Raw genomic sequence first — 26,011 nt, 5'->3', positions numbered from 1 at the left:
CTTGAGATTTGTCCATTTATTTCAAATGCTATTGGACTGTGGTGGTTAGATGGAGCAATAGAGAACAGAACATTACGTGCTTGTTCATGTCTGAATGGGGTAATTCTGTGATAGGACCGAGTCATCATCGCTCATCTGGCCAGGCTGTTCATCATGGTGAGAGACAGCAGGACAGCCAGACACTGACAAGTGAGGTAACACAGGGACTGGGTATTACAGTCACATGATCCGTGGTGCCTGCGCTATCCTCTAGGTTTACACTGCCATCTAGTGGAGAAGTCAGGTGCCTCCAAATCTGATCTCCCACTATGTACACAGCAAAGCATTGTTGACTGTTCCTGACTAGAGTTAATCAAAACCATGAGGGTCAACAATTCTGTTAAGGTAGAATGTTGCAGCTGTTGTGAGAGCTTCTCGTTTTCTTGTTTTCTTGTTTGGAGAAAGCTCTCAAGCATGCTGAAATGATGGATGTCTTAAACTCAGCTGAAATAAAATGCAAAGAAATACTCTGGGATCCGCATACTGTAGCATGATGGTTGGAAATAAGATGCAGAGGGGAAATGTCCATGGAACTTGCCAAGACTGACCAACCCCTCACTCAATGTGACCTGACTGTGCCCATGTAATGGTAAATGGACTGCACTTATATAGGGTGATACCAGGTAAATTGGACCACTTTTGGTTTAATCGCTTGGGATACTAACAAAAAAATATGTATGACATTTACAGTTTTTCTCAATTGCTTAAACACGTTCTTCGAATGAAGACCTACTTTTCTCAAAACTCTACACACAAACCACAAACACACACACACACAAAATGCTAAACTCTACACTCCTCCTGCAAAATAGCACTTTGCCCTCAAAACAAGTTTAACCTCTTCTCAAATTGAGCTTTGTGTTCAAATGACAAAACACAGCCATTACCACAGCCATCATGAGTAGACACTTCTAGCACCAATTGAACACTAGTGTATAAAATGGAAAACACTACCGTCTGAATGGAAAACACTCCGAATTATACCTTTGCATGTTCATGCTGTAACACTTGCCCCTTTTGTAACATATTATGTTATGTTTTAGGTATGGTATACTCTAATATAAAACAACACACATATGCTGTAACAGAAAAAAGATTTTATTCCACACTCAAAAGTGAAGACACAACAACAAAGAAAACAGAGTTAGGCCAAATCCTGACCTTTGGTGCCTATCTGGCCAAAGGACCTCAACATCGCAGGCAATGTTCTGCCTGGCCAACGGGGGAAGTAACGCCTGAAATGCCGCATGAACCCTTGACAAGCGTCCGCCATGATGTCCTCACAGGCCTCCTCCATGGCCTGGACCATCTCCACGCAGAGAAGAACTCCTCGAAGGGGTTGAGGAAAGGGGAGTATGGAGAGAGAAACACAACTGAAAAGTTTGGGTGGTCGGTGAACCAGTCTCGGACCAAAGCAGACCGGTGGAAACTCACGTTGTCCTAGAGGACACCGTAGTTGAGCTGCTGTGGTCCAAAGAACTGTTCTGGCGGAATGAGGTGATGGTGAAGAGTGTCCAGGAATGTCAGAAGAAGAACGGTATTGTAGGGCCCGAAGGTGGCATGGTGATGGAGGATGCCGTGGTGATTCATGGCAACACACATTGTTATGTTCCCTCCGCGCTGGCCAGGGACCTCCACAATGGCACGATGGCGGATGATACTCCTGCCCCGACGCCTTCTTTTCACAAGGTTGAAGCCCGCCTCGTCGATGTATATGAAGTAGTGCAGCTCAGCGGCCGCATCTAGTTCCAGAAATCTCTGAAATAGACAGCATGACAGTGTCAGACATGGACCTGGAGAGGACAATACAGTATGCCATTGTGATACAACGTGAAGAGGTGCTGAATATACTGTAGGACTTACTTGCACATAATCAGTGCTTTGACCCGATCTGAATTTCTGTCGAATGGGATTCTGTACACCTGCTTCATTCGCACAGAATTGTGTTACAGGACAGTGTGGTCAGGCTGACGGCATTGATGTTGTTGAAGACACCTTGGTCTTCAATAATCCTTTGCTGTTTTTGTCTCAGGGTTATGGCATTGTTCTCCAAGACCATGTTGACAATTGCAGTCTCCTGCTGGGCTGTCAGTAGATGTCCCCTCCACACCTAACCCCAAATTGCTCCCAATTAGCAGGTTAGCACCTTGCATGGCAGCTCCCGCCATTGGTGTGTGAATGGGTGAATGAGAGGCCATTGTAAAGCGCTTTGAGTGCTGCTAAGGTGGAAAAGTGCTATATAAGTGGAGTCCATTTACCATTTATATACAGTAAAGTCAAGTGAGTAGTATTTCTCACCTATGTTCATTCCTGAATGTCCGTATGATGGATGCCACCGTGAAGCTCAGGTTGGGTTGGACCCTTAGGCCGGCCTCCTTCATCGTCAACCCATGGTTGAGGACATGGTCAATTATAGTGGCCCGAATCTCATCAGTGATGGCGGCTCTCCTTCTTCCTCTTTGTCCTCCTCTCCCCCCATCTTGTCCTCCTCCTTGTCCTCCTCTTCCCCCTCCTTGTCCACCTTTTCCAACTCCTTGTCCTCTTCCCCCTCCTTGTTCTCCTCTTCCTCGTCCTCGTCTTTGTCCACCTTCTAGTCCTTGTCCTCCTCCTCCTCGTTGTTCTCCTCTTCCTCCTCTCCCTCGTACGCCTCTGCCTCTCTGGATACCTCTCTCTTCAACTTCATCCATTGTTCTCCAAACCAGGAGCTCACCTCTGACCCTTTTATATTGCTCAAGCTCAGATTGCAAATTGCTCAACAGACTTCAGTGTTTAGCAATTTGATTGGTTCAGTGTTTAGCAATTTGATTGGTTCAGTGTTTCAGGTGAAGACAGTGAGATTTTATTGGAAAGGAGTGTTAAAAATATAGAGAGTTGTGTGATTGGTTCAGTGTTTCAGGTGAAGACAGTGAGATTTTATTGGAAAGGAGTGTTAAAAATATAGAGAGTTGTGTGTAGTGTTTAGAGAAAAGGGTGGTTTGGAATTGACAACTAAGTGTAAAGCAGACATGTGTGTTTGCAGTTCAGCAGAATTGGTTTAGTAATTTGGTAAACAAGTTAAAGATGTGCACATTGTGTCTTAAGTTCCAGTTTTATGGAGGTAGATTTATATCATAAATACACACGTACGAAAGTATAATACGCAACCGTGTTTTGCTTTCCATCCGCACACATCTCTCGAGTCGTGTGTCGTAAAAAGAATTCATGCGTGCGTGAACAGATCCACGCACAAAACCCCCTTTAAACGTGCATAAACAGATCCACACGCAAGCGTGTTTTGCTATCGACCCGCAAATATCTCTCCATTCGTGAACCGTGTTTTGCTATACACCCGCAAACATCTTTCGATTCGTGCTCAACACCCCTCTTCGTACATATGCAAAGAGAATCCGCACGCAAACACGCCAAACGCTTTGCTTGCAAACTGGCAAGACACGCTTGCTCTGCTTGGATTTACGTATGTATTTTTGAGATAAACATTTCCCTGTTTGGACGTCTCGATTCGTAACTCGTAATATTCATTAGCTGGTTATAAGGCGCTATCTGATTGGCCGGTGACTGCCAATCATTCTAGGCTGGAAGTGGAGGTTGTTTGAAAAGTTATCAAGGGTACGCCGGTCTGCTGAATAACTTTTGCTAGCCGCTATCTGGTGTGGCAAACATTACGTTTGCCATCTTAACATCAACCAGATGATCAGTAGCCTACTGTAACTGGGAAAATCATGTATTGATTTGTGAGTAACGTTGTGTTGTGAGCTGGTTCTCTCTATCTTTACGTTAGGCTAACTAACGTCAGCTAAACCTGTTTACCAGAGCTGTGGGCATTGAATAGGATCATGAAGTTGAACTAGCCTTGGGAGTATTTTGAATGGGCAATAGCATGTTAACGTTAGCATATTAACTAGAAAGTCAGCATTACATTCCAGATAATAGTTGATCTTTAAGCTTGATTAGCAATCAGCACCCCCCTGTGTTAGGGTACATTGTGCTAACGCGGTGCCCTCTCCAGTTCCGACTGCTGTCTGTTGAGATAACGCTGCCGACAGATTTCCATCCGGTCTGTCCATTGATAAGGGGTTGTTTTTCTCTGTCTCTTTCGCCTGGAAATATAATTAAAGAAATCTTCACTCAATGATTGTTTGCCTCTTTAATTGTTACAGTAGTTGTTTGGGTAGGCCTACATTTGCTGATTACTAGCCTACCATATGCATGGACAACAGGCTACTTGTATATTAACATAGGCCTACACTACTGTAAGTAGGCTACTAATTGAGAGCCAGCTGACCTGTTATTTTAAAGGTCCATTGTTGGAAGGTCTACGAAACGAATGACTGTACAAGATAATGATTACAGTGTAAATACTTTACTGTAATTAGAGTTGCATGGAGTCCTGTATAACCTAGTGAGGTAAGTCAGTCAAGCAAATTGAACAGCTGTGTCTACTTTCTGTGACAGCTCATTTAAATCGCTGGTATAGCCTACTTATGTGTCCAGCACAACCAGCTAACGTTAGGTGGGCCTAAATGTCCACCTCTTTTAAACCATACCGATTCTGGTGAAAAAGTTGTAATTTAAGTCTCGTTTTTCTCCTGATGTCAGACATTTGAATCAATGGTCTTGCCTGGTGATCTGCTATAGCCTACAATGCATCACTTGTCTCCCCGAGTTGTATAGGCTACTAGATGGCTTTTTCCCCCATTTCATTCAAGTTGTTTCAACTGTCGAGCCCTCAATCCATACTGTCTAGTATTCTACTGTAGCATTCCAAAATCAATGGCCTGCTCTGTCCATACCTCGGCTTGGCCATTGGTATGCGGGATCTATAAGGTCATTCTGGGTAGACGTCATGTCTTTCTAGAAAGAAAACATGGCAATTATGGGTTATGGTGTCAAGATACTAGTTTGGACTGATTTGGGAGAGTAGGCCTTCATGTTTTCTGCGCCACCTGCAAAATTAAATTAAACTCCACGATCTAGTCACTCTAAATGAATGTAAAGGCATGCTGAAACGGGACACTTGATACTTCACCTCTCCTGGCTCTGCTCAGTCTGTTTGTGAGCTGCATTAACCCGCTTTCAATATTCAACAGAGCACCTGACAACCCTCAATGTGCTGATGGTATGATGCTATGCTATAGCCTATATGACACCAAGGTTTTTTCTAAGTGGAATAAAGAAAACAAGCATTATTATTCTATGCTTTAGAAAAAGCATAGAATAAGGTGGCCAGGGGGAACAGGTGGCCAGCGGGAACTAGAACATGTGAAAACCTTATGGGTTATGGTTTCACTTTGTTTCCACCAAGGTTATTATAGTTAACGAAAACTAACAAAAAAACTAAAACTAGGTGTGAAAAAACATTTTAGTTAACTGAAATAAAAATAAAAACTAGACTTTACAAAAAAACGATAACTAACTAAAACTGTATTGTGTGTTTACAAAACTAACTAAAATAAACTACAATTATTGAGAAAATGTCTTTAGTTTTAGTCTTTTTCATTTCATACATAAGCCTAGTATTTTGGGTGGATATGAAGTCTATCCTCCATCTTTTTTGCTGTGCCCCTGCGCAGAAGTAACCTGACGTGTGCCAGATGGTTTGTTTCACACGGAGTGAAACAACGTGAGTAAGGATGGTCTCACGAGGCTAGCGCAGAAGAAAAAAAACTAAAACTAATACTGAAACTAATAAAAACGAAACTAAAACTAAACATTTTCTAAAAATAAAAACTAAACTAAACTAGCAAACCTGCTTTAAAACTAATCAAAACTAAACTGAAATTGAAAACAAAAAGTTAAAACGATATAAAAAATAAAAAATAATGAAAAAAGCAAAACTATTATAACCTTGGTTTCCACATACTATGCTTATGAGTTCTGACAGTGTGGGTTGAGCTGGTCAAGAAGCCCATCATGTTTGCGGCACCATCTGCATGGAATAGCCTGCAAAATGAAATTACACTTCATGGTCTAGTCACTCTTAATTAATGTAAGGGTATGGTGAAATCTACAGGAATGTACTCTTGATAATTGTAATAGCCTAATTGAAATAGGGTTGTAGGCTATATGCGAGATATGGCGTGAGCATTAGGCTACTGTACTCTACCCCCTCGTTCATCCAGGAGAGCGTGTCCTCACGCTTTCACTCCTCAAGGTTACACACGTCCTCACACGCCTCTCCCGATGGCCCCGCGGCCATACATCCCACTTCTGACACCGGTGTAAGGAACGGGGGGTACGAACGCCCTGAGCGGGATTCGAACTCCGGTCTCCCGCTCCTCAAGCAGCTGCGTTGCCAACAACGCCACTGGCGCTGCTGCCAACGGGCCTTATGAGGTAGGAACGCTACACTATACAAGTAGCCTGTTGTCCATGCATATGGTAGGCTAGTAATCAGCAAATGTAGGCCTACCCAAACAACTACTGTAACAATTAAAGAGGCAAACAATCATTGAGTGAAGATTTCTTTAATTATATTTCCAGGCGAAAGAGACAGAGAAAAACAACCCCTTATCAATGGACAGACCGGGTGGAAATCTGTCGGCAGCGTTATCTCAACAGACAGCAGTCGGAACTGGAGAGGGCACCGCGTTAGCACAATGTACCCTAACACAGGGGGGTGCTGATTGCTAATCAAGCTTAAAGATCAACTATTATCTGGAATGTAATGCTGACTTTCTAGTTAATATGCTGACGTTAACATGCTATTGCCCATTCAAAATACTCCCAAGGCTAGTTCAACGTCATGATCCTATTCAATGCCCACGGCTCTGGTAAACAGGTTTAGCTGACGTTAGTTAGCCTAACGTAAAGATAGAGAGAACCAGCTCACAACACAACGTTACTCACAAATCAATACATGTCTTTCCCAGTTACAGTAGGCTACTGATCATCTGGTTGATGTTAAGATGGCAAACGTAATGTCATTCACACCAGATAGCGGCTAGCAAAAGTTATTCAGCAGACCGGCGTACCCTTGATAACTTTTCAAACAACCTCCACTTCCAGCCTAGAATGATTGGCAGTCACCGGCCAATCAGATAGCGCCTTATAATCAGCTAATGAATATTACGAGTTACGAATCGAGACGGCCAAACAGGGAAATGTTTATCTCAAAAATACATACGTAAATCCAAGCAGAGCAAGCGTGTCTTGCCAGTTTGCAAGCAAAGCGTTTGGGGTGTTTGCGTGCGGATTCTCTTTGCATATGTACGAAGAGGGGTGTTGAGCACGAATCGAAAGATGTTTGCGGGTGTATAGCAAAACACGGTTCACGAATGGAGAGATATTTGCGGGTCGATAGCAAAACACGCTTGCGTGTGGATCTGTTTATGCACGTATAAAGGGGGTTTTGCGCGTGGATCTGTTCACGCACGCATGAATTCTTTTTACGACACACGACTCGAGAGATGTGTGCGGATGGAAAGCAAAACACGGTTGCGTATTATACTTTCGTACGTGTGTATTTATGATATAAATCTACCTCCATACAGTTTTTGTGTTTAAGCAATCAGCTCTGACCCAAGCGGGCGGAGTCTCGCCACCATGCCACTATCCATGCCACGAACTCCACAACTCAGCCCCTGGGCGGGCTAGAGACACACGGTTTTCACCAGTGGGTGTATGGAGATTGCCCGGAAGTAACTGCACTACACCCGAACCGCTCTGACGTGAGGGGGTGGAGTCTCGCCACCATGCCACGGCCAATGGGCCTAGGATATAGACAATTAACTACCGGTGGAATGGTGGTGGAGCATCCATCGGGGACCCACTGTAGGTCCGCTAGCCTTGTGTTATATTCCGCCGGAGGTCCGCCAACTCATCCATCAGGGACCCACTGTAGGTCCGCTAGCCTTGTGTTATCTGGGTTTATCCCTTACCTTTGTCCAGAAACAGAAGTTGAACCAATTGCAGCAAAATAGCTAATGTTACAGGAATCATCTCGGTGCTCTACCACATTGGTCATACAATGGATGTGGGTGGGCATCTTGAAAAATTTTTCAAAAAACATCTTAAACTCTCGATTTCAAAGACAAGAAACTTACCGAGGTGTTGGTTGGGGTTCTGACATATAATTGGCCATAAAGTAAGATTCTAGTTCTAGATCCTAGATTCTAGTAAACTTCCGCATACTAGGCTTTTTACAATATTTAGCATAGAACTATTTAGTCGCAGCACATACGTGTGTAAACTTCCGCAAACTAGGTAGCCTAGCAACATAAACAATAACAATAGCTACCGTAAGTAGTTCCGCTTCCTGTATCCCCTCTGCGGATTGATCTACACATCTACAACGGTCGCTTCAATACAAGTCAATGGATTTCATAAAACAATCAATAAAACCCTACAGGATTCATACTTTGCGGCGAATTTGATGTCAGAACACCAACGGACACCAATTACCCCCTCGGTGAGCTTCTTGTCTTTGAAATCAAGAGTTTAACATGTTTTTGAAAGATTTTTGAAGGTGCCCACCCACATCCATTGTATGACCAAAACGGTGGTAGAGCAATTATCAGACTTTCTCAAAAGTGCTAGTTTTGTCCACGTTTTGATCTGAACTACTGTATATGATCATAAGTAACCTCAAAACAGGGCTAAACATGCATTTTCCCTTTACTACTCCTTTAATGCCTTGACAATAATATGTTCTACCATATCGAAAGCTTTATAAAAATCAAGAAAAAGAATAAAACCATTATTTATATAATCACTATACTCAAGCAAGTCTAGGACCAGGCTCACATTATGTATTGATCTACCTCTCATAAATACTGTCACTTATTTGAGAAGGCCTTTCTTTGAGACAATTTCAAAATGTGTGCTATTATCATTATTTAGGAGTGTTATTAGTTGCCAACTATCCAATATTTTGGCATCTTTACCTGGTTTTGGAATAAAAACTATTATACCTTGCCTAATAGTCTGTGGAAGGGCTGCATTTTCAATAGTTGCTTAGAGTGCTTCAAATAAAAATACTAGTGATCCCAGAAATATTTATAAAAATTGTCTGTAAGGCTGTCTGGGCCAGGAGAGCAATCAGAGTTAAGCATTGCACTGCTCTCTCTAGGTACTTATACTGTATGAGATCTCTGCCAGTCATTTCTTCAGTTATTTGAGGAATCACTGGGGTAGTTCAGAATTTTGGATATAGATATTGGGTAAAGCTTCATTTACGACTTGGCCATAATGTTGTTGATTGATGTGTACATCAACTCCCTCACAAAAAAGCACAGCAGAGGATGTACTTCTTGAGGCAGCTGAAGAAATTCAACATGCCAAAGGCAATGATGGTACTCTTCTACACCTCCATCATCAAGTCCATCCTCACCTTCTCCATCACCATCTGGTTCTCCGCCGCCACAGACAAAGGCAGACTGCAGCGCATCATCCGCTCCGCTGAGAGGGTGATCGGCTGTAGACTGCCATCCCTACAGGACCTTAACTAAAATGGGCCAGAAAGATTGTGGCCAGCCCCTTCCATCCCAGCCACAAAAACAGCTTCTTTCCCACGGCCATCAGACTCATTAAGTAGGCCTGTGTCGCCCGCCCCACCCAATACACATTCATTCACTCACCCTCTTACACACACACACACTGAGTCTTTCCTCAGCTTTGTCCAGATTTTTGCGAAGGAAGACTGCTACACACACTGAGACCAGATGACCTCTCCCTGACTCAACCAACAGAGGACAGCATCTCAGGTGAGAGAATCTCCACCTGACCAAGTCAACTTCTGGTACTTCTTTCATTCCCACCAGGGTTCAACTGTCATATGAATAATACCTTACAACAAAGTAAGATCTCCTTTCAGATTTCTTGTTTGACGTGTCCTTCTTCATCGAGATCCAGTGTAAACAAGGACGTGGTTATATGGCCTACCACTACAGCAGCTGGACTGTCTACATCCATTGGATTTTATGACAGGTTTGAAGAAGTTAAAACAGCAAATTAGCAAAAAGTCACAACGTTTTTATTAAAACACCCTTTGAAAAACTGTTTGTTTACAATTGAGATTTATTCAAACTCAGTCATTAAATGGTTATATACGTATATAGTACTGTGGAAAGAAATCACTCCAACTCAAAACATGTTATATGTACAATATTTGTAGACAAAACCTACAGCACAAGGGTGGCACTCAAGAGCGTGTGACAGTTGGGAAGAAATAATATGTACTGTACTATTGTTTAAAACTAAATAAAAATAAAGTTTCAAGAGGTTGGTCAGGCGGTGGAGGGGGTCACACGGGGTCCACACAGGGAGGTGAGGCGGTTCTGTGGGGAGGAAACCAGCCATGAGTCTGATGGTGACACTATTTCACAGCCTCCACTGGGGAAAACATGCTAGTTGACTCCTCACATCTGATGGTACAAGAAACACCTTTCACACCCTGAACAATATAGGCTATACGCTCCTTACGTGATTGTCCTACAGGTAATGTATGCTTGAGAGGATTAAACTAAACTGGATACAAGGTGATGTGCAGAAAGATCAGCAAGTATGGTAGTCTTTCTCCAGACTCAAATATTACGTTGAATCTCTGCGCTCCGCATACTGCATAATAGAGTCTGTGCCACTTCGCCGCCCAAGCTGGTGTTCTGAGGGCGTATCGCCAGTTCAAAATTAAAAGACTGACAGGTCGTAGCAGCAAATGAGAGACGCTAGTCCAGGTTAGATGGGCGGGGCATATCTATGGGTGGGAACGCCTGATCGCAAAAGCCGCAGGGATTCCTGCGAAACCAATGAATTGCCAGGATTTGAGCACCAGATTTTTGCATGAAGTGTCACAGATCCATAGAGATCTGCAGCGTGCAGTAACGTAGTTAGTGTAGCTTACGAAAGAAGTCTTACGGGTCTGGCGTTGAGACTACAAGTATGGTGACGTTTCAAAGTGAGCAAAATCTCATTTCAGTGCGAGTCTAAAGGGCCTCTCTGGTTTACCTGCAGCAGACGGATGCTCTGGAGGGCAGTCTCATCCAACTGACCCAGGTCCACCGAGTCCATCTGGCTAGCCAGCAGCTGGAGGCTCTGGAGAGATACACACACTGTTAGAAGAACGCTCTACCATCTCAAGGGTTCAGTCGACCACTACCAGCTTGGCTGAGGCCCATCTTGACCCATCATGCCTGTCCAGTATTGTCGAGTACGGTTTGTCACCAGCCCCGCCTGCCGACTGTCCTGGTACCAAACCAAACTGTCCAACCAAGCCGGCAGGGTGCTCACCTCTCCGTTGCCCGTGGGGATGTTGATGATGATGTCCTCGCTGCCGCCGGCGATGGGTGAGCCGTTGACAGAGATGCTGTACACCCTCTCCTTGTGACGGGGGATCCTCACTAAGGGGGTTTTGGGTAGCCTGGCAGGAGGGTGAGAGGTCAACCTTAGGTCAAACCGAAATAGTCTGTGTGCTCTGGACCTAAATGATGCAGGTCTTAAGCTCGTACTGAAATGTATCTTTAATGGATCTTGTATCTGGAGGAAATGAATCGTTCTGATTGAACCAGCAGCAGACTCACCTTGAGTCAAAGCGCGGGGTGATGAGGGGGGTGGGGCCCATTAGGGAACAGTCCAGCATGCTCCTGAGGGGAGTGACCAGAGGCTTCCTATTGGACCTGAACACAGAGAGGTCAGCACATTAACACCTGCTTGTCTAAAGGAGTAAATCCACTCTAACATGGGTTGATTCTTGTCTTGCCTCCTTTTCTAAAACAGAGAGCCGAAAACAGTACAAGGTACTGATCATGTCCTCCAAAGCGTTTTGAGAAGGAAGCAAAGGACAGATGACACAAAGAGCCAATAGAGTGCCTAAGCGGAAGCAGGAAGAGCCGTCCCATGGGACCTTAATTCAGAAAAAATATGTACATTAGTCAATGACGATATACAAATAATTTATTGATCCGATTTGAATTGTGCCACGACCATACACATATGATGTTTGTCAATTTAAAACAATTTTTAAGTCAAGAAATTTGCAGTTTGTCATAATACTGTAAAGCAGTTGCTCCGGAATGAGTTAAAAAGGTGAAAATCACTATAAGTCTGGCCATGTTGAGAGCTGCAGGAATGCGAAAGGAGAGTTAGTCAGTTCTCTAAGAGCTGGCATGCAAGATCGGCTTCACAAGGTTTTGATGAGTGTTAAACGAGTGTAATGTCGGGTAGCTAATATTAGCTAACTTGCAAGCTAGTTGTGATTAGTAAAATTTGTGTTTTAAATTGACAAACTTCATATGTGATGGTCATGGCACAATTCACTCAGGATCAGGAAATTACCTTTCTCACACCGTTCACTACCATTCATATTTTTTCTGATTTAAGGTCCCATGGCGGTTTTCTCTTCCTGCTTCCGCTTAGGCACTCTATGAGAGATTTCAGACTCAGCATAGGACTGTGCGTCTTACCTCCTGATGGAGGTGTTCTGCTTGGTGGCAGAGACAGCCTTGGCCCTCTTGGACGTAGTGGGAGGTTTCTTGGGAACTCTTCCCTGCATCCGAGAGAAACGGTAAATGAGCTTGAGTCAGTCACATTTTTTCAGGTTAGATGGGAAGGAAGAACAATGAAGATTATAAGGAACAGCAGTCTTCTGCTATGATTCACTACATGGTCATGACGGCGTGTCTAGTTTTTTGTTTTCTTTACTTTTTTTAGCCAGGGGAGCCCATTGAGACCAATGTCTCATTTACAATGATGCCCTGGTTACACAATACATCATAAGCAATATAAAACAATGAGCTTACCTTCTTCGTAGTTCTTGGGACAGTGTTCTCATCATCCTCTGAGCTTGTGGCAGCTTTACCCTTCCTGGAGGCTGAGAAGTGAAGGAGAGGCCGTTACTAGGCAACCCTACGTGATTCACAAAATGCCACTCGGACGCACTGGATGCGTGTTAAGCAAGAACAAGTAACTTACATTTCTTGACAGTTTTGGGAGCGATGGTGTGGACCTCGGCCAGCACACTGTCCACTTTGCCAAGCTCCTCCTCTTTCTGCAAACAGCACAGGACAAGAGAGCTACATGATCAACTGATTGGCTAAGTGCACTCGCTACAGTGCAATGGGAGTAAATGAGTGTGAGATGTTTAAATTGCATATTGAATTGTGAGAAACCTACCTTTGAGTTCTCCACTGGTGGTGACTCGGGCTTATCTACCTCTAAGGTGACAGAGAACAAAACAGGGTAAGTTCGCTACTACTAACATTTTAAGAAAGTCGCCATAGGTTTGGAAATGGCCTGCCCCACTACCATATGTAAAATTCTTGAATATCTGATGGCCAAGTAAGTTGTCATTGTTGTATAACTGTATCGTTCTGTGTATGTTTGGCTTGCCTTTCTCTATACTGAGGTTTCTGGATGGTTGGGTGTAAAAGGGAATGTGGAACATTGCCCTGTAGTAAATCTTTAAGCAATGTAAAATGGAGATGGCGTCAATTTTATCGAGCTTTTGTTAATATTAATACACTGTCCAGTTTTTACCCGTCCTCCTTCAGGATAAGTGGGCCTAGTTAAGGTTCTATATAAATAGCCTGTGAGAATCAAAACGAATCTTGACTCAAATGACCGTGGCATACACATTTTATTCAAATATAAACAGCTGTGTTTGTCCACTTACTGCAATGCTCCAGCCAGTTCATCTTCCTCACAGCCATGGGCAGCTTGATCAAATGCATGTTGTATTTGTTGTCTGCATCTTTTATCAGCTGATCTCTCTTCTCCTTCAGCATCTCAACTCTTGTTTTCACTGTACACAAAGACAAAGTTTAGCTGACGACGTAGGTTTTGGTTGGTACTAAAATATAGAAGGGCTACACCTGTTAGTGTGAGCTAGCAGTAAACTGACTAGGCAGCAAGCAAACGTAAACACAAACCCAACAAGCGGTGATGTCATTCTGTAGGCTTTAAATTAGCATTGCTGTCATATTGGCTTATAGTCCAAAATCTGAATGGAATTTGTGAAAAATGCTGAAAATAAGGTCCGTTTAACAGAGACTCCTAGAATTGTTTTTTTTTCTTCTAAAAGTTAGAACGCATATTGAAGATGGATTTTGTGAATTTTGAAGCCCTTAGTTGGTCCTGAGGGCGATATTGTTGAGCTAACCATTATTGAAACTGGACTACAATAGTCAAATGGCCGCCATGTTTTTCATAGCCTGAGCTAGCCCTACTCGAGATCGTGGCCTTTGCCCAACTGAATAAATACCACACAAGGGCAACCGAGTGAAACATGGCTGGGGTGGAGAAACACTCTCCTCAAAAGAAGCGCTGACAGTCCCTCCAAGAGGACACTTCCTACTGGTGCAACTGTCAGCGTGTCCGCCTCACAAGCGAGATAGCTTGTCAAATATGGGTTCAAATCCCGTACTGGACAAGCCCTTAACATGGTTCGAACTATTGAACACAACGAATCCTGCCCTGGGCAAGCCCTTAAAGGAGTAGTAAAGGGAAAAATCATGTTTAGCCCTGTTTTAAGGTTACTTATGATCATATACAATGGTTCAGATCAAAACGTTGACAAAACTAGCACTTTTGATTAAGTTGATAATTGCTCTACCACCGTTTAGATCATACAATGGATGTGGGTGGGTACCTTGAAAAATCATTCACAAACATGTTAAACTCTCGATTTCAAAGACAAGAAGCTCACCGAGGGGGTAATTGGTGTCCGTTGGTGTTCTGACATCAAATTCGCCGCAAAGTATGAATCCTGTAAGGTTTTATTGATCATTTTATGAAATCCATTGACTTGTATTGACACGACCGTTGTAGATGTGTAGATCAATCCGCAGAGAGGATTCAGAAAGCGGAACTACTTACGGTAGCTTTTGTTATTGTTTATGTTGCTAGGCTACCTAGTTTGCGGAAGTTTACACGCGTATGTGCTGCGACTAAATAGTTCCATGCCAAATATTGTAAAAAGCCTTTCCAGATGAACTAGAATCTTACTTTATGGCGAATTACTGTATATGTCAGAACGCCAACTAACACCTCAGTGAGTTTGTCTTTGAAATTGAGAGTTTAAAGTTGCACTGAAACGGACGTTTGCGATCATCTAACTTCCTTAGTTTCCGACACAAACAAGCTATGAGGTTGGGACATATGTTTAGAGGAATTTGATTGGAACATTGACAAGTGGACGGGTTTTAAGAACTTTAGACAGATTCGATAAAAGGATAGCGTTGATTGACGGGTGGATGTCGTGAGATTATTGGCCTAAAATCTAAGGTACCTGTTGTCGTCATTGCACGTGACCTACCGTTTTCCAGTAAGTAAGAAATTACTTTGATTACAACAAAAGTAGAATTTTGTAATTTGTTTGGCATACATCGTTGAATAGGTGTACAGTATGACCAATTATGTGAACCAAAATGGGACATAATGATTTTTTCATTTCAGTGCGACTTTAACATGTTTTTTGAATGATTTTTCAAGGTGCCCACCCACATCCATTGTATGACCAAAACGGTGGTAGAGCAATAATCAGACTTTCTCAAAAGTGCTAGTTTTGTCAACTTTTTTATCTGAACCATTGTATATTATCATAAGTAACCTTAAAACAGGGCTAAACATGATTTTTCCCTTAACATGAACAACACGAACTGTTGAACACAATACAGACGAAACTATGACGGTTACATAAAGACCAATGCTGTAACAGCAGGATATCTGCTGGGAAAAAATACATGGAGATTTGCCAACAACGAACGATAATTCCTCAGGGCACGTCAGACAACACTGTCAGTCCAGTTTGGAATATGTTTAGCACGTCAATAGCAACGTCGACCTCGGAACCAACTAAAGGCTTCAAAATTCACAAAACCCATCATCAATGATGCGTTTTAAGTTTAGAACAAAACCTGTAATATTCTGGGAGTCTCTGTTAAACACATACCTTATTTTCGGCATCTTTAAGCGAATCCCATTCATTTTGGACTCAACCTAATGGCGGCGATGCTAACTTTTCAATCGGACCTCACCACTCTACTGCCTCGACTCGTACCTTGGCAATCGAAATCCTCGAGGAAAGCTTCCAACTTCGCCATCTTCGCGTCGTCTTTACGTTGTTTGCTGGGTTTTTTTCTGGGTGGCATAATGACTCTGGGGAAAACGTAACAAGAGTTTAGGCTCTGCGTTAGCTCGGCTAGTACACTTAGCTAGTGCTAACTTTAGTCGGAATGAGTGTAGCTAGTTTAACGGCCTTGTTTTAGTTTATCGGTTTCCCCTAATAGTTTGCATGCATGGTTAAAAAACAACAACGTGGATAATTTATCTTATTTTGTTAATTGCTTTAAATTACCACGTTGTTTATCGCCTGGCTGGCTGCGGCTCCGTTCCTCTCTTTCTCCAAAATATTTTCAAATTCTGAAGACCCGGATGGAACTGCGATCAGCCAATGAGGACACGTTTGCCCAACGGCACCATGGAACCCACGGTAGCCAATCGTCTCATGAAACGTCAATGCGTACTAGACGGAAATGAAAGGGCAACAACATGGGATCCATGTGAGAGAAATATTTGCAGATGTTTTTTCCGTGTGTATTCACTGATTGTATGCCAAATCCAATGCTTTATACATTATTCCATAAATGTAGCGTTGTAACATAACAATTACGCGCAAATATTTTTTGAGAAAACGACTATATAATTCTGTTTTTAAATCGAATATCCAAATGTCGAAGCCCTCATCACTTCAACAAGTGTTGAAAAAGTGTTTTCAGAGCTTACTGAACAATCAGAAAGTATGGAACTCTGTGCTTGCTGAATGCACTCCTTTGATGGTTTCGCTTGGAAACCTTGCAGAACAGTTGCGAGCTCTCCACAATGTCCAGATAGCCAACACACATCTACAAACCTTTCCTGACTTGAAAGAGCGTCTGCACTACAAACTCATACAAGCAGTGGATGTCGTTTTGGGAAAGCTCGCAGAGAAAATGTAAGATGCTGCATGTTGTCTCACGTCTCAACAGGGATATACCAATAATAAATCATTTAATAACGACGACCGTACAGCTGTACAAAATATTAGCCAGCAATGTCAATATTGTGTTCCTGTTCTCCAAAAGGTCTTCTCTCCAGTCGGTGCGAGATGCTATGAGTAATCAGGTGTCAGGCGCATTCCAGTTGTATGAGCAGAACTCAGACAGCCTGGATCTAGCCACATGCACCGAGAGGTCTGCCACGTCTCCGTCCATCGCTGACATGTTGGAGTGGCTTCAGGACGCAGAGCGCTACTATCGAAAGCAGTATCCTTCCATGTTATGATTCTCTCACACATTCACACACTTGTTATTTGCGTGCTCACTAACTCTCATGTATTCATTCACTCACACGCACACATAACCAGGGTTCCCACTGGTCATGGAATTTCTGGAATATCATTGAATTTTAAAAAGTCTATTCCAGAAAGGGAAAGTCAGGGGAGTTGATCATTGTTTGGGCCATGTCATGGAATATCAGGGGATTTTGTTTGTAGCATGTTTCACTTTAGTTGCCATTTATCAAAATGTAATATTTACCATGCAGTATTATTCTTTATTCTTTATCATATTATTTCATGCATCTCCCGTATTGCGTGAGTGATTGCTATGGTTACTTGATATTGCAGCACCCATTTATCTCCTTCCCGCCGGTCAACAGTTTTTCCGCTCATTACAGATCATGGAAATTCAGCTTTTAGTCATTGAAAGTCAGGGAAACATCAGGGAATTTGACATTTGACTTAGAGTGGAAAGCCTGCGTCACTCACTCACCCTCTTACACACACGCACAGACAATGAGTCTTCCCATCCTCAGCTGTGTGTCCAGATTCCTGCGAAGGAAGACTCTGCTACACACCCTGAGACCAGATGACCTCTCCCTGCTGGAAACTGCAGCTAAGAGATGGGAGTCTCTGGACTCACCCAACGGAGAGGACACCATCTCAGGTGAGACCATCACCACCTGACCAAGTCTCAACTGCTGGTGGTTCTTTCATTCTCACCAGGGTCCAACTCTCATATGAATAACTTACAACAAAATTTGACTTTTCTGTCTCCATTCAGATACCCTGTTTAAAGTGTCCTTCTTCATCGACACCCAATGAAAACCAGGACCTGTGAGTGTTAAAAATCAATTCAGTGGTTATATGGTGGCCTACCACTACAGCAGCTGGACTGTCTACATCCACTGGATTTGATGATAGGTTTGAGATATTAAAACAGCAAATGAACAATTACTGTATTAGTAATAGGACAACTTTTTTATTAAAACACTGTTTGAAAAAAAGCAGTTTATTTGTTTAAAATTGTGATTTATTAAAATCCAGTCATGAGATGATTATATGAGAAGTACTGTGTAAAGAAATAACTCCAATCTTCTTCACCACAAAAACACTCAAAACATGTTACATGTACAATATCTCTGTGGACAAACCTAGAGCACCAAGGTAGCACTCATCAAGGGCGTGTGACAGTAGTCTGAATAAATAAAGATGATGAATGGTCATGGAGACCATCTCAAAGCAACATATAAAGAAGATAAGATAGATATAAAAAGAACTTGAATAAATACATCCAGAAATAAAGAAGTAGAAGCATAAAGTGTCAATCCAATTCCATCAATCCATCAGTTTCAGAGTAACAGAGAGAGGCAACCACAGGTAAGAATTCAATATCCACTGACTCACTTCCAAAAACCTTAAAATCATCACCCCCAACCCACCCACGGTTCCACACTTCCTCCTCCACAGTCACTCTTCTACCTGTAACCTCCCGTCGTTCTACACATACTCCTTCAGGGGCAGACTATTGGAGGAGATGGGTTTAGCAGGCTCGGGTGCCGAGGCGCGCGTGTTGGCAAAGCTCCGGCCCATGTATCCACCGCGCCGGTAGCCCGCCGCCCCCTCCATGTGGGGACAGGTGCTGCTCAGCACCGCCCCGCTGATGATGAGAATGACTCCCGCTGCCCAGCCCAGGTAGATGGCCTGGCCCAGCTCGCGCTTGTATATGACGGGCACATTGGGGTTGTAGAAGTCCTGCACCACCGTGTTGGCGGTCCAGGAGATGGGCACCAGGACGCACACGCCCGTCAGGATGAACAGGATGCCGCCGGTGAGCGCGATGCCCGCCTTGGTGCGCCGGTCGTCCCCGGCGCAGGTGGTGCACTTCATGCCGCAGCAGGACACAGTGCAGGACAGCCAGCCCAGGAAGATGGCCACGCACATGAGGGCGCGGGCCGCTTGGATGTCCGGGGGCAGCGACAGCATGGAGTCGTAGGTCTTGCACTGCATCTGGCCGGTGCTCTGGTAGACGCAGTTCATCCAGATGCCCTCCCACTTGACCTCCGATGTCAGGATGTTGCTGCCGATGAAAGCGGAGACCTTCCACTGCGGCAGCGCCGTCACGGCGATGGCCATGATCCAGCCCGTCACCGCGCACGTGAAACTGATCAGCTGCATGCCCGTGTTGACCATGGCTGCCGTCGTCTTTCACCTGTTGTCTCTGGACCGTAACTTAACCACACAACACTGTGGTCTTTCTCTCCTTGATTTCCCCTTTTCTTCTAGAGGTTTTTGGTAATCGTGACCCAGGTAGCCCTGTTTGGGTCAAACCTCAAATGTCCACACCGTACTTTCTCTTCTCAAGCTTCTTCCTTTTGATCCGTTTTTCTCAACATCTGGTCAGATGTTTTCAACTTCACAAATCTTCCAGTCCGCGTCTTTCTCTTTCCCAAAGATCCTCCTTCCCCCAGATCACTTACTTTCTCCCCTCTTTCTTTTTCTCCCTCTCTGTGAATTATTGAGTAGCCAATAGCAGTGCAGCCACCTGTGGTAGCAAACCAATGCTGGATTGATCAGCCTGCTTCAAAAACAGCACCATCTGGTCAAGTGGGTTTAGATGCAGTCGATGTGGTCCAGGTCTGTCAGCAGCCCAGCTCTCGGGTCTAACCCTTCATTAACCCTGTCGCCAGGCTGTTTGTGAGGATGCCCGTCTCTATTACTCTTCTGGTTCAGTGTAGTCTTACCTAGATGGGTCAGGCTGATAAAACCTGATACTGCCAGTCAGTGCCAGTGGTGAAGCTTGTGTGTATCCTCCTGTCATGGAGAGCCAACAGAAACAAAGCCGATCCTCCACAGTCGACGATGTGTGTGAAAAAAGAAGTCCATGTCAGACGAACGAAACAGGAAAAACAGATGATTATGCACAGCACAAAAACAAAACAGTTCAATGAAAGGAAGTACAATCAATGACGGAAATTCCTGTCTTGTACAGCTCACGGTGTCCAAACATTCACCACCTCCAGTCAGGCAAAGTGAGGTTTTTGTTTCTTGGTTGTGGGACCAGACCCACGGTCGCCAGGAATAGCGACGTCTTTATTGTTGTCGGTGGTGGTTAATCAAGAGCTCCGTCCACCCAGCGAAGAGAAGAGGGAGTCCTCGTCAGATGCTGGCGTGTGGTGAAGTGGCTGCTTGTCACGCCGATCAACAATGGAGCCTGAGCCTATAGGAAAGGCCACTTCAGACTCAGCTGCCAGTGCCTGGTCTCCTCCTCCTCCCCCCCCCCCGCCTCTCATGCAAACCCCAAATGGGTCAGTCCAGTCCTGGATAAAGTATAGATGGCGGGAAAGGCCACTTAGTCAGACTAGCAGGTAAGTACAGAAGATTTGATGCTGCCATCTTATTGATGAACTCGGTTGAAACACCAACCTGTGTGAGCTGGGCAGTCCTGTGCCTGGAAAGAGAGAGTCAGAGAGATGGGGGGGGGGGGGGGGGGGGGGCGAGGGACAAAAAAGGTGGAGGGAGGGAGATGGGGTGAGTGAGTGGTGTCTGTAGGTGGATCAGTTCAGACAAAGACAATCTAGGGGGCCTCTACAATGGGGCTTTAAACCCAGCTCCACGCTGCACGGTTCCAAATGAGCTTTCACAAAAATCAGCTTTCATCCTCTTTGTCTGGGTCTGAAAGAGAGAAAGCGTTAAAAACAGGAGACTAGGTCGTCATTTTTGTGTGAGGGCAGTCATGGTTAATAGAATAAACCCGGACAACAAAACTGAAAGCCACACACACATACAGGCTAGGTACATACAAACCCCTGCGCCCCATTTTAAGAGATTACAGTGAACTATTTTTCTGTGTTACGTGAACAACAGAGCTTATGAAATAAATTCTCACAATTTGGGGGGGGGAGTAATGAGGTAGGTCACACTTAGGTAAAGATAATTTATTTTCAAGACCGTGAAATGTTTGTCCAAAACAATGTGAATATCTACGGCCCAAAAATAATGCCCCAAATAACTCACAATCCAGTGTTTACTGATGAACAGCCTGTGACAATACATTTGTGATTGTTTGGGAAAGGAGAGAAATATGTTGTCCTGCTAATATCAGAATGTTTCCCTCCATCTTCCCGGCCCTTCCCTATTTCTCTCTCTCTCTCTCTCTCTCTCTCCCCATCATCAGAGCTTCGGTGTCTGTGCGTTGATGAATTAAATATTATGGCAACAGGATCTGTGGTTCAAGTTTCCATTCTTGTGTGGCCTCCTCTCCTTGGCAACGGTGGGCATGACAACAGGACAGGACAGCGAGAGGAGCTAGGGATGATACACAAGAGTGAGTGAGAGAGAGGAGGAGGGAGGGGGGAAGCACAGAAGGTAAAGATGTCTGTCCATTGTGAGGGGGGGGGTATGTGCCTGCAGGATACCAAGGGCAGGCTCTTCAAATAGAGCTGAAATCTATTTCAAAGAATGTCAATCTCATGAAAGAATATACACCATTATAACCATTAGAGAGCATAAATGATTGATACCCAGATGCATTCAATTGGTCACATCATGCAAATCACCCAGGGCTGTTCTATAGATCAGGTGACCAAAGAGGGACACAGACAAACATGCACAATGGAGGTAAATGATTCACTAACGAGGACATCCCTGATTAAGGTATTCGTCCTCGAGGGCCAGTTGTATCAGCTGGCCATATGACCTGCTTTGTCTGGGTCAACGGAAACACATATAATATTACAATATATATTATTATTTATTATATATAATATTCAGTGTTCAAAACACAGTCACGGTCAACACAACCCCCAAAAGGGACTGGGTAGGCCTACCTCTCCATTTCAACTTGAAATATGAACATGTTTCTGGCAGGTAGTTTCACTGTAATCAACTACTTTTTCCTGAGTAGTTTGTGTTAACTCACCGTTTCTCTATATGATGGCTTTCTAAACTCGATGGGACAAGATAGAAACCCCCAAGGCCATTTAGCCCCATCTTTGCTACTCAAATGTGAGGAATGAGAATAAAGGAACAGTTTTGACCTGCCTCGCTCCTTTGATGAGCTGATAGTTGTATCAATTCATTGTAGTAAACAACGCCACCTAGTGACACAGATATAGTGTGGAGGCTTTAATGTTAACCAGAGGGCAGGCCGATTCATGTACATGGTACATTAAGGCACTCAGGCTATATTGGTTTCTTTCCACATATATCGTGCCACATGGCCCCCTTGAGTGCGGTTAGTGAGACTAGTCTCCCTGCCAAGATTATGTGAGGGTATGAAGAGAGGAAATTAAGAGAAAACACACCAACAGGTTATGATATAGGCATAAAATACCAATTTATTACTTCGCACATTAACACAAATATTCCCTGCAGGCTAAAAAAAAAAAAAGGAAAACAAAGAAAAGAGAATTTAAACATGTCACATAGCAATACAGCGACTGATTGGGCACCCCTTGTAGGCGGGGCCAGACTAGGAAGTCCCGCCCCCCCCAGCAGGTCTGACAGGCTACCATTCTATTGCTATTGGACAGTCACACAGCTCAGACCATGAGCAGAGAGAAAAACAGCAGAGCTACACACCAGAATAAGGAACCAAAAAAATTAAATTACACGTACACAATGTCAAATAACAACTCCGTAGAGATATAATATCAAAGAGGAATTAAAAAATAAATCATGCTCTCTTTCAATCGGGGCACGGAAAAAGAATGGATTTTTTTAAAAAGGTTAAAAAGAGGTAATCCTGTTGCCGTGGACGCCTTGGGCCGAGGCCGCCTCACAGAGAGGAAGTGCGCTTGTGAGTGGCCACCTGGGCGGCACCACAGGACAGGAGAGCCCCGAGAGGCTTGGCAGGGGCACAAGCCAGGCTGTTGGGCGCCAAAGTGTACGTTACAACTGGCCTGGGCGGGAACGAGGGGTCAAGTCTTGACAGGTCCACGTTTGAAGAAAGTACCTCGTTTGAGTTTGGACACGACGCCAAGACTCGAGCTCTCAGCCTCCGACAACTTGCGCCTCCGTGTTTTACTGACATTTGTGTAGGAATCTTTAAAATGTGTCTTGAAGAGACCGGTACAATATTGCTAGCCTAAAACAGTCTAACTAAATTCATAAACATTTACCAAGAAAAAAGACTATTATTCTTTTTCTTTGTCTCTTAATAAATATGATTCTAAAGATTTTTTTCGGACAATACTCTGGCATGCAGTCGAGCAAAGTCTAAAATGTTTATTTTAAAAAGAAAAAAAAAAAGAAGAAAAAAAAGAACAAGCCTAAAGAGCTAAGTCCACCAAATGCACATTCCCACTGATTGATACAAGCAAAATAAAAGAACAGGTACAGAAACACAAACAGTAACGGTAGCGTTAGCGAGAGCAGACATACAGCCACATCAACAACAACCAGATTCATTATAGCTTTTTTTTCCGCATTCGAAAACTGGATCTGGGTTAATATTGCTCTGCAATGTTAATATGTTAAAAACTGGGAGTCATCAATACTGTGTCCCATAGCCAGAGCCCCCGTACACACAAGGCTGCGTTCCATTCCAAAAAGCTGCTCCCTCTCATGCCCCCACCTTGTTCCCTAATCTTGATCAAATATTCACTTGGTCCACACAGATCTGAAAAGTTGGGAGCATCGCTGGGGAATGGCTCCACCTTGACATTCATACTGAACCAATCCTATCTGATCTGTGAAGGGAGAAGTGATCGAGGGGACAAGGAAGGGAGGGAACAAGTTTATGTACATGGTTCACTGCCCTGGACCTTGTCTAGCCCAAGTCCTCCAGGAGGGACACAAGACAGTCATCGGACCAGAACACCACCAAGTTTACAGCCACCACAGCCCTCTTGCCATGGGAAAACTAGTGCACTTATATTTTCTTCTTTTCTTTTTTTTTTTTTCTTTTAAAAATATTGTTACACTTTGACCCGAAACTTATTGCATGCAAAGCCTGGATCCCCCTCGGCTCCCACCCTCCAGGTAACCCCTACTCTCCAATAGGTTGGTGCCCACCCCTGCTCGTCTCCTATAGGCCGACCACCTCCCCATGCTTTCCCCCTATAGGACCTGGACCCACCAGCCCCTACCCCTCTCCTATACAAGCCAGGGCCCACGCTCTCGACAGGCAGGTGCTCAAACTCATTCATAGCAAACCTGCTGCTTTACGGGTGGTTTATTACAAAAGGGTTTTCCGCTGAGTCATCCTCCCTGAGGAGGCGTGGGCGCTGCCAACCACCCCCAACACATTCCTCTCCTCACCCTCCTGATTCTAACCTCAACATCAGGGAGCACGGGTTAGCCTTCTTTGGCATGACCGTCAACAACCTCAAACCGTGATGGTAACCGAGACAACAGTCCGACCTAGTCAAGTGCCCAGCAGATCCACACAGGGGCAGTGCTTATGCTTAATGTCAATTCATATCTGGGTGTTTAAACCTTTTCTCTTCGATTATTAAAAAACAGAACAGAAAACACCAAGTAGAGAGACTTAGAGAGATAGGTTTACTTGTTCAAATACACACAAACAGTAATATAAACTTTTTTTTTTGAAAGTCTAAAAAATTCAACTCGTTGCCTATTACATACCTCCTTAACACACAAACTCCCTCAAGTCCCAGTTTCATTCCTACCGGTGCTGATTGTCACCAGTTTTCTACTCAAACCGAAACCCCGATGCCAACAGAGCTCATCACATGAGCATATTGGCAAACCTCTGTTTGACCAGTCAGGGTGAAAGGTTAGAGACCCTACAACTACCTTCCGAACTGGACAACACCGACAAACCATTCCACCAACAACAGACATCACGCCACAGAACTGAGGAGTGTGAAGGGAGTTCGAAACCAACACATCGTGGGGCCAACACCATGGCCAGAATGCTACAGTGTCTCCAAACCCAGAACTCTCTCCTGCAGCTCCAACGCCCAGTCTTGATCTCCTCACAACAAAACATCAGGTTCACCGGCCTTTCCGATAAATCACCATCATCCTAGTACTAACAACAACAATAGGAAGAAGAACAACAATAACAACAACAACTACAACAACGGTAAACCACTACTCTAAACAACAGTTTAAAGATAGCCACAAAACATTATTTTATATTAAACTCTTACAAATCTGCTTTGTTGATTCTTATGTATAAATGCATAAAGGTACGAGAGAGTGAGAGTGCCCTCTGTTTCTTTGCCCACACATCGACCCGGGTCAGTGCAATGAATTGGCCGGTATGACAAATAGACCTCATAAAGTAACCTCGTGTTTCCTGACACACCCCTACCCCCTCCCTAGCTAAAAATCCAAGACGACTAGCGCCTTACTAAAATAAAAACGCCTTACTAAAATAAAAACCGTGCTACACCCCAACAGTATCATCATAACCTAAATCAGACTTGAACAAGGTTAGGGATGGATAGATCTCTTCTCTGCGCCCGTGATGCTACGTCCGCGTGAAGCTCCATCACTCAACAGGTCTCAATGCTCCGGCCAGACACACAGGCCTGACCACGGTTACTACTGCTACACATACACCCACCGGCCTCTGGAAGGCCTGTATAGTTCATCTGTTCAAAGTTGCTTCAATAGATGTAAATATTTATATGTATATTATATGTAATGTGTGAATATAAAAACATCAAATCTGAGGCATTTACAGCAGTTATCTCCTTGTTTTCCCTTTACAATTCAGTGGCCTGCCATGAAACACTCTCGCTCTCACAAACA

At 44.0% G+C, this 26,011-nt stretch overlaps 3 protein-coding genes across 3 annotated transcripts; 1 reads left to right on the top strand and 2 right to left on the bottom strand.

Moving 5' to 3' along the window:
• Positions 1 to 10,262: 10,262 nt before the first annotated feature.
• On the bottom strand, positions 10,263 to 16,118 carry cdca8 (cell division cycle associated 8; the record flags this gene model as incomplete). The annotated part of the gene is made up of 10 exons (XM_084455553.1): positions 10,263 to 10,313; positions 10,981 to 11,067; positions 11,263 to 11,392; positions 11,553 to 11,648; positions 12,435 to 12,517; positions 12,771 to 12,841; positions 12,943 to 13,018; positions 13,144 to 13,184; positions 13,643 to 13,771; positions 16,028 to 16,118. 10 exons carry the CDS (start codon positions 16,116 to 16,118, stop codon positions 10,263 to 10,265), a joined length of 855 nt encoding a protein of 284 aa, XP_084311679.1.
• Positions 16,119 to 16,514: 396 nt separating this feature from the next.
• Positions 16,515 to 18,246, top strand: airim (AFG2 interacting ribosome maturation factor). Its single transcript, XM_084455458.1, has 4 exons — positions 16,515 to 16,960; positions 17,091 to 17,270; positions 17,833 to 17,951; positions 18,069 to 18,246. Exons 1-4 carry the CDS (start codon positions 16,698 to 16,700, stop codon positions 18,107 to 18,109), a joined length of 603 nt encoding a protein of 200 aa, XP_084311584.1. The 5' UTR covers positions 16,515 to 16,697; the 3' UTR covers positions 18,110 to 18,246.
• A 538-nt stretch (positions 18,247 to 18,784) lies between these two features.
• On the bottom strand, positions 18,785 to 19,477 carry cldn35 (claudin 35; the record flags this gene model as incomplete). Its single annotated transcript, XM_084454803.1, has 1 exon — positions 18,785 to 19,477. One exon carries the CDS (start codon positions 19,475 to 19,477, stop codon positions 18,785 to 18,787), a length of 693 nt encoding a protein of 230 aa, XP_084310929.1.
• Between the last annotated feature and the right edge of the window lie 6,534 nt (positions 19,478 to 26,011).

Source organism: Borostomias antarcticus (assembly GCF_949987555.1).
Source record: "Borostomias antarcticus genome assembly, chromosome: 21".
Lineage (NCBI taxonomy): Eukaryota > Metazoa > Chordata > Actinopteri > Stomiiformes > Stomiidae > Borostomias > Borostomias antarcticus.
The sequence above is the reverse complement of the archived record's forward strand: the minus strand, read 5'-3'. Positions and strand labels throughout refer to the sequence as shown.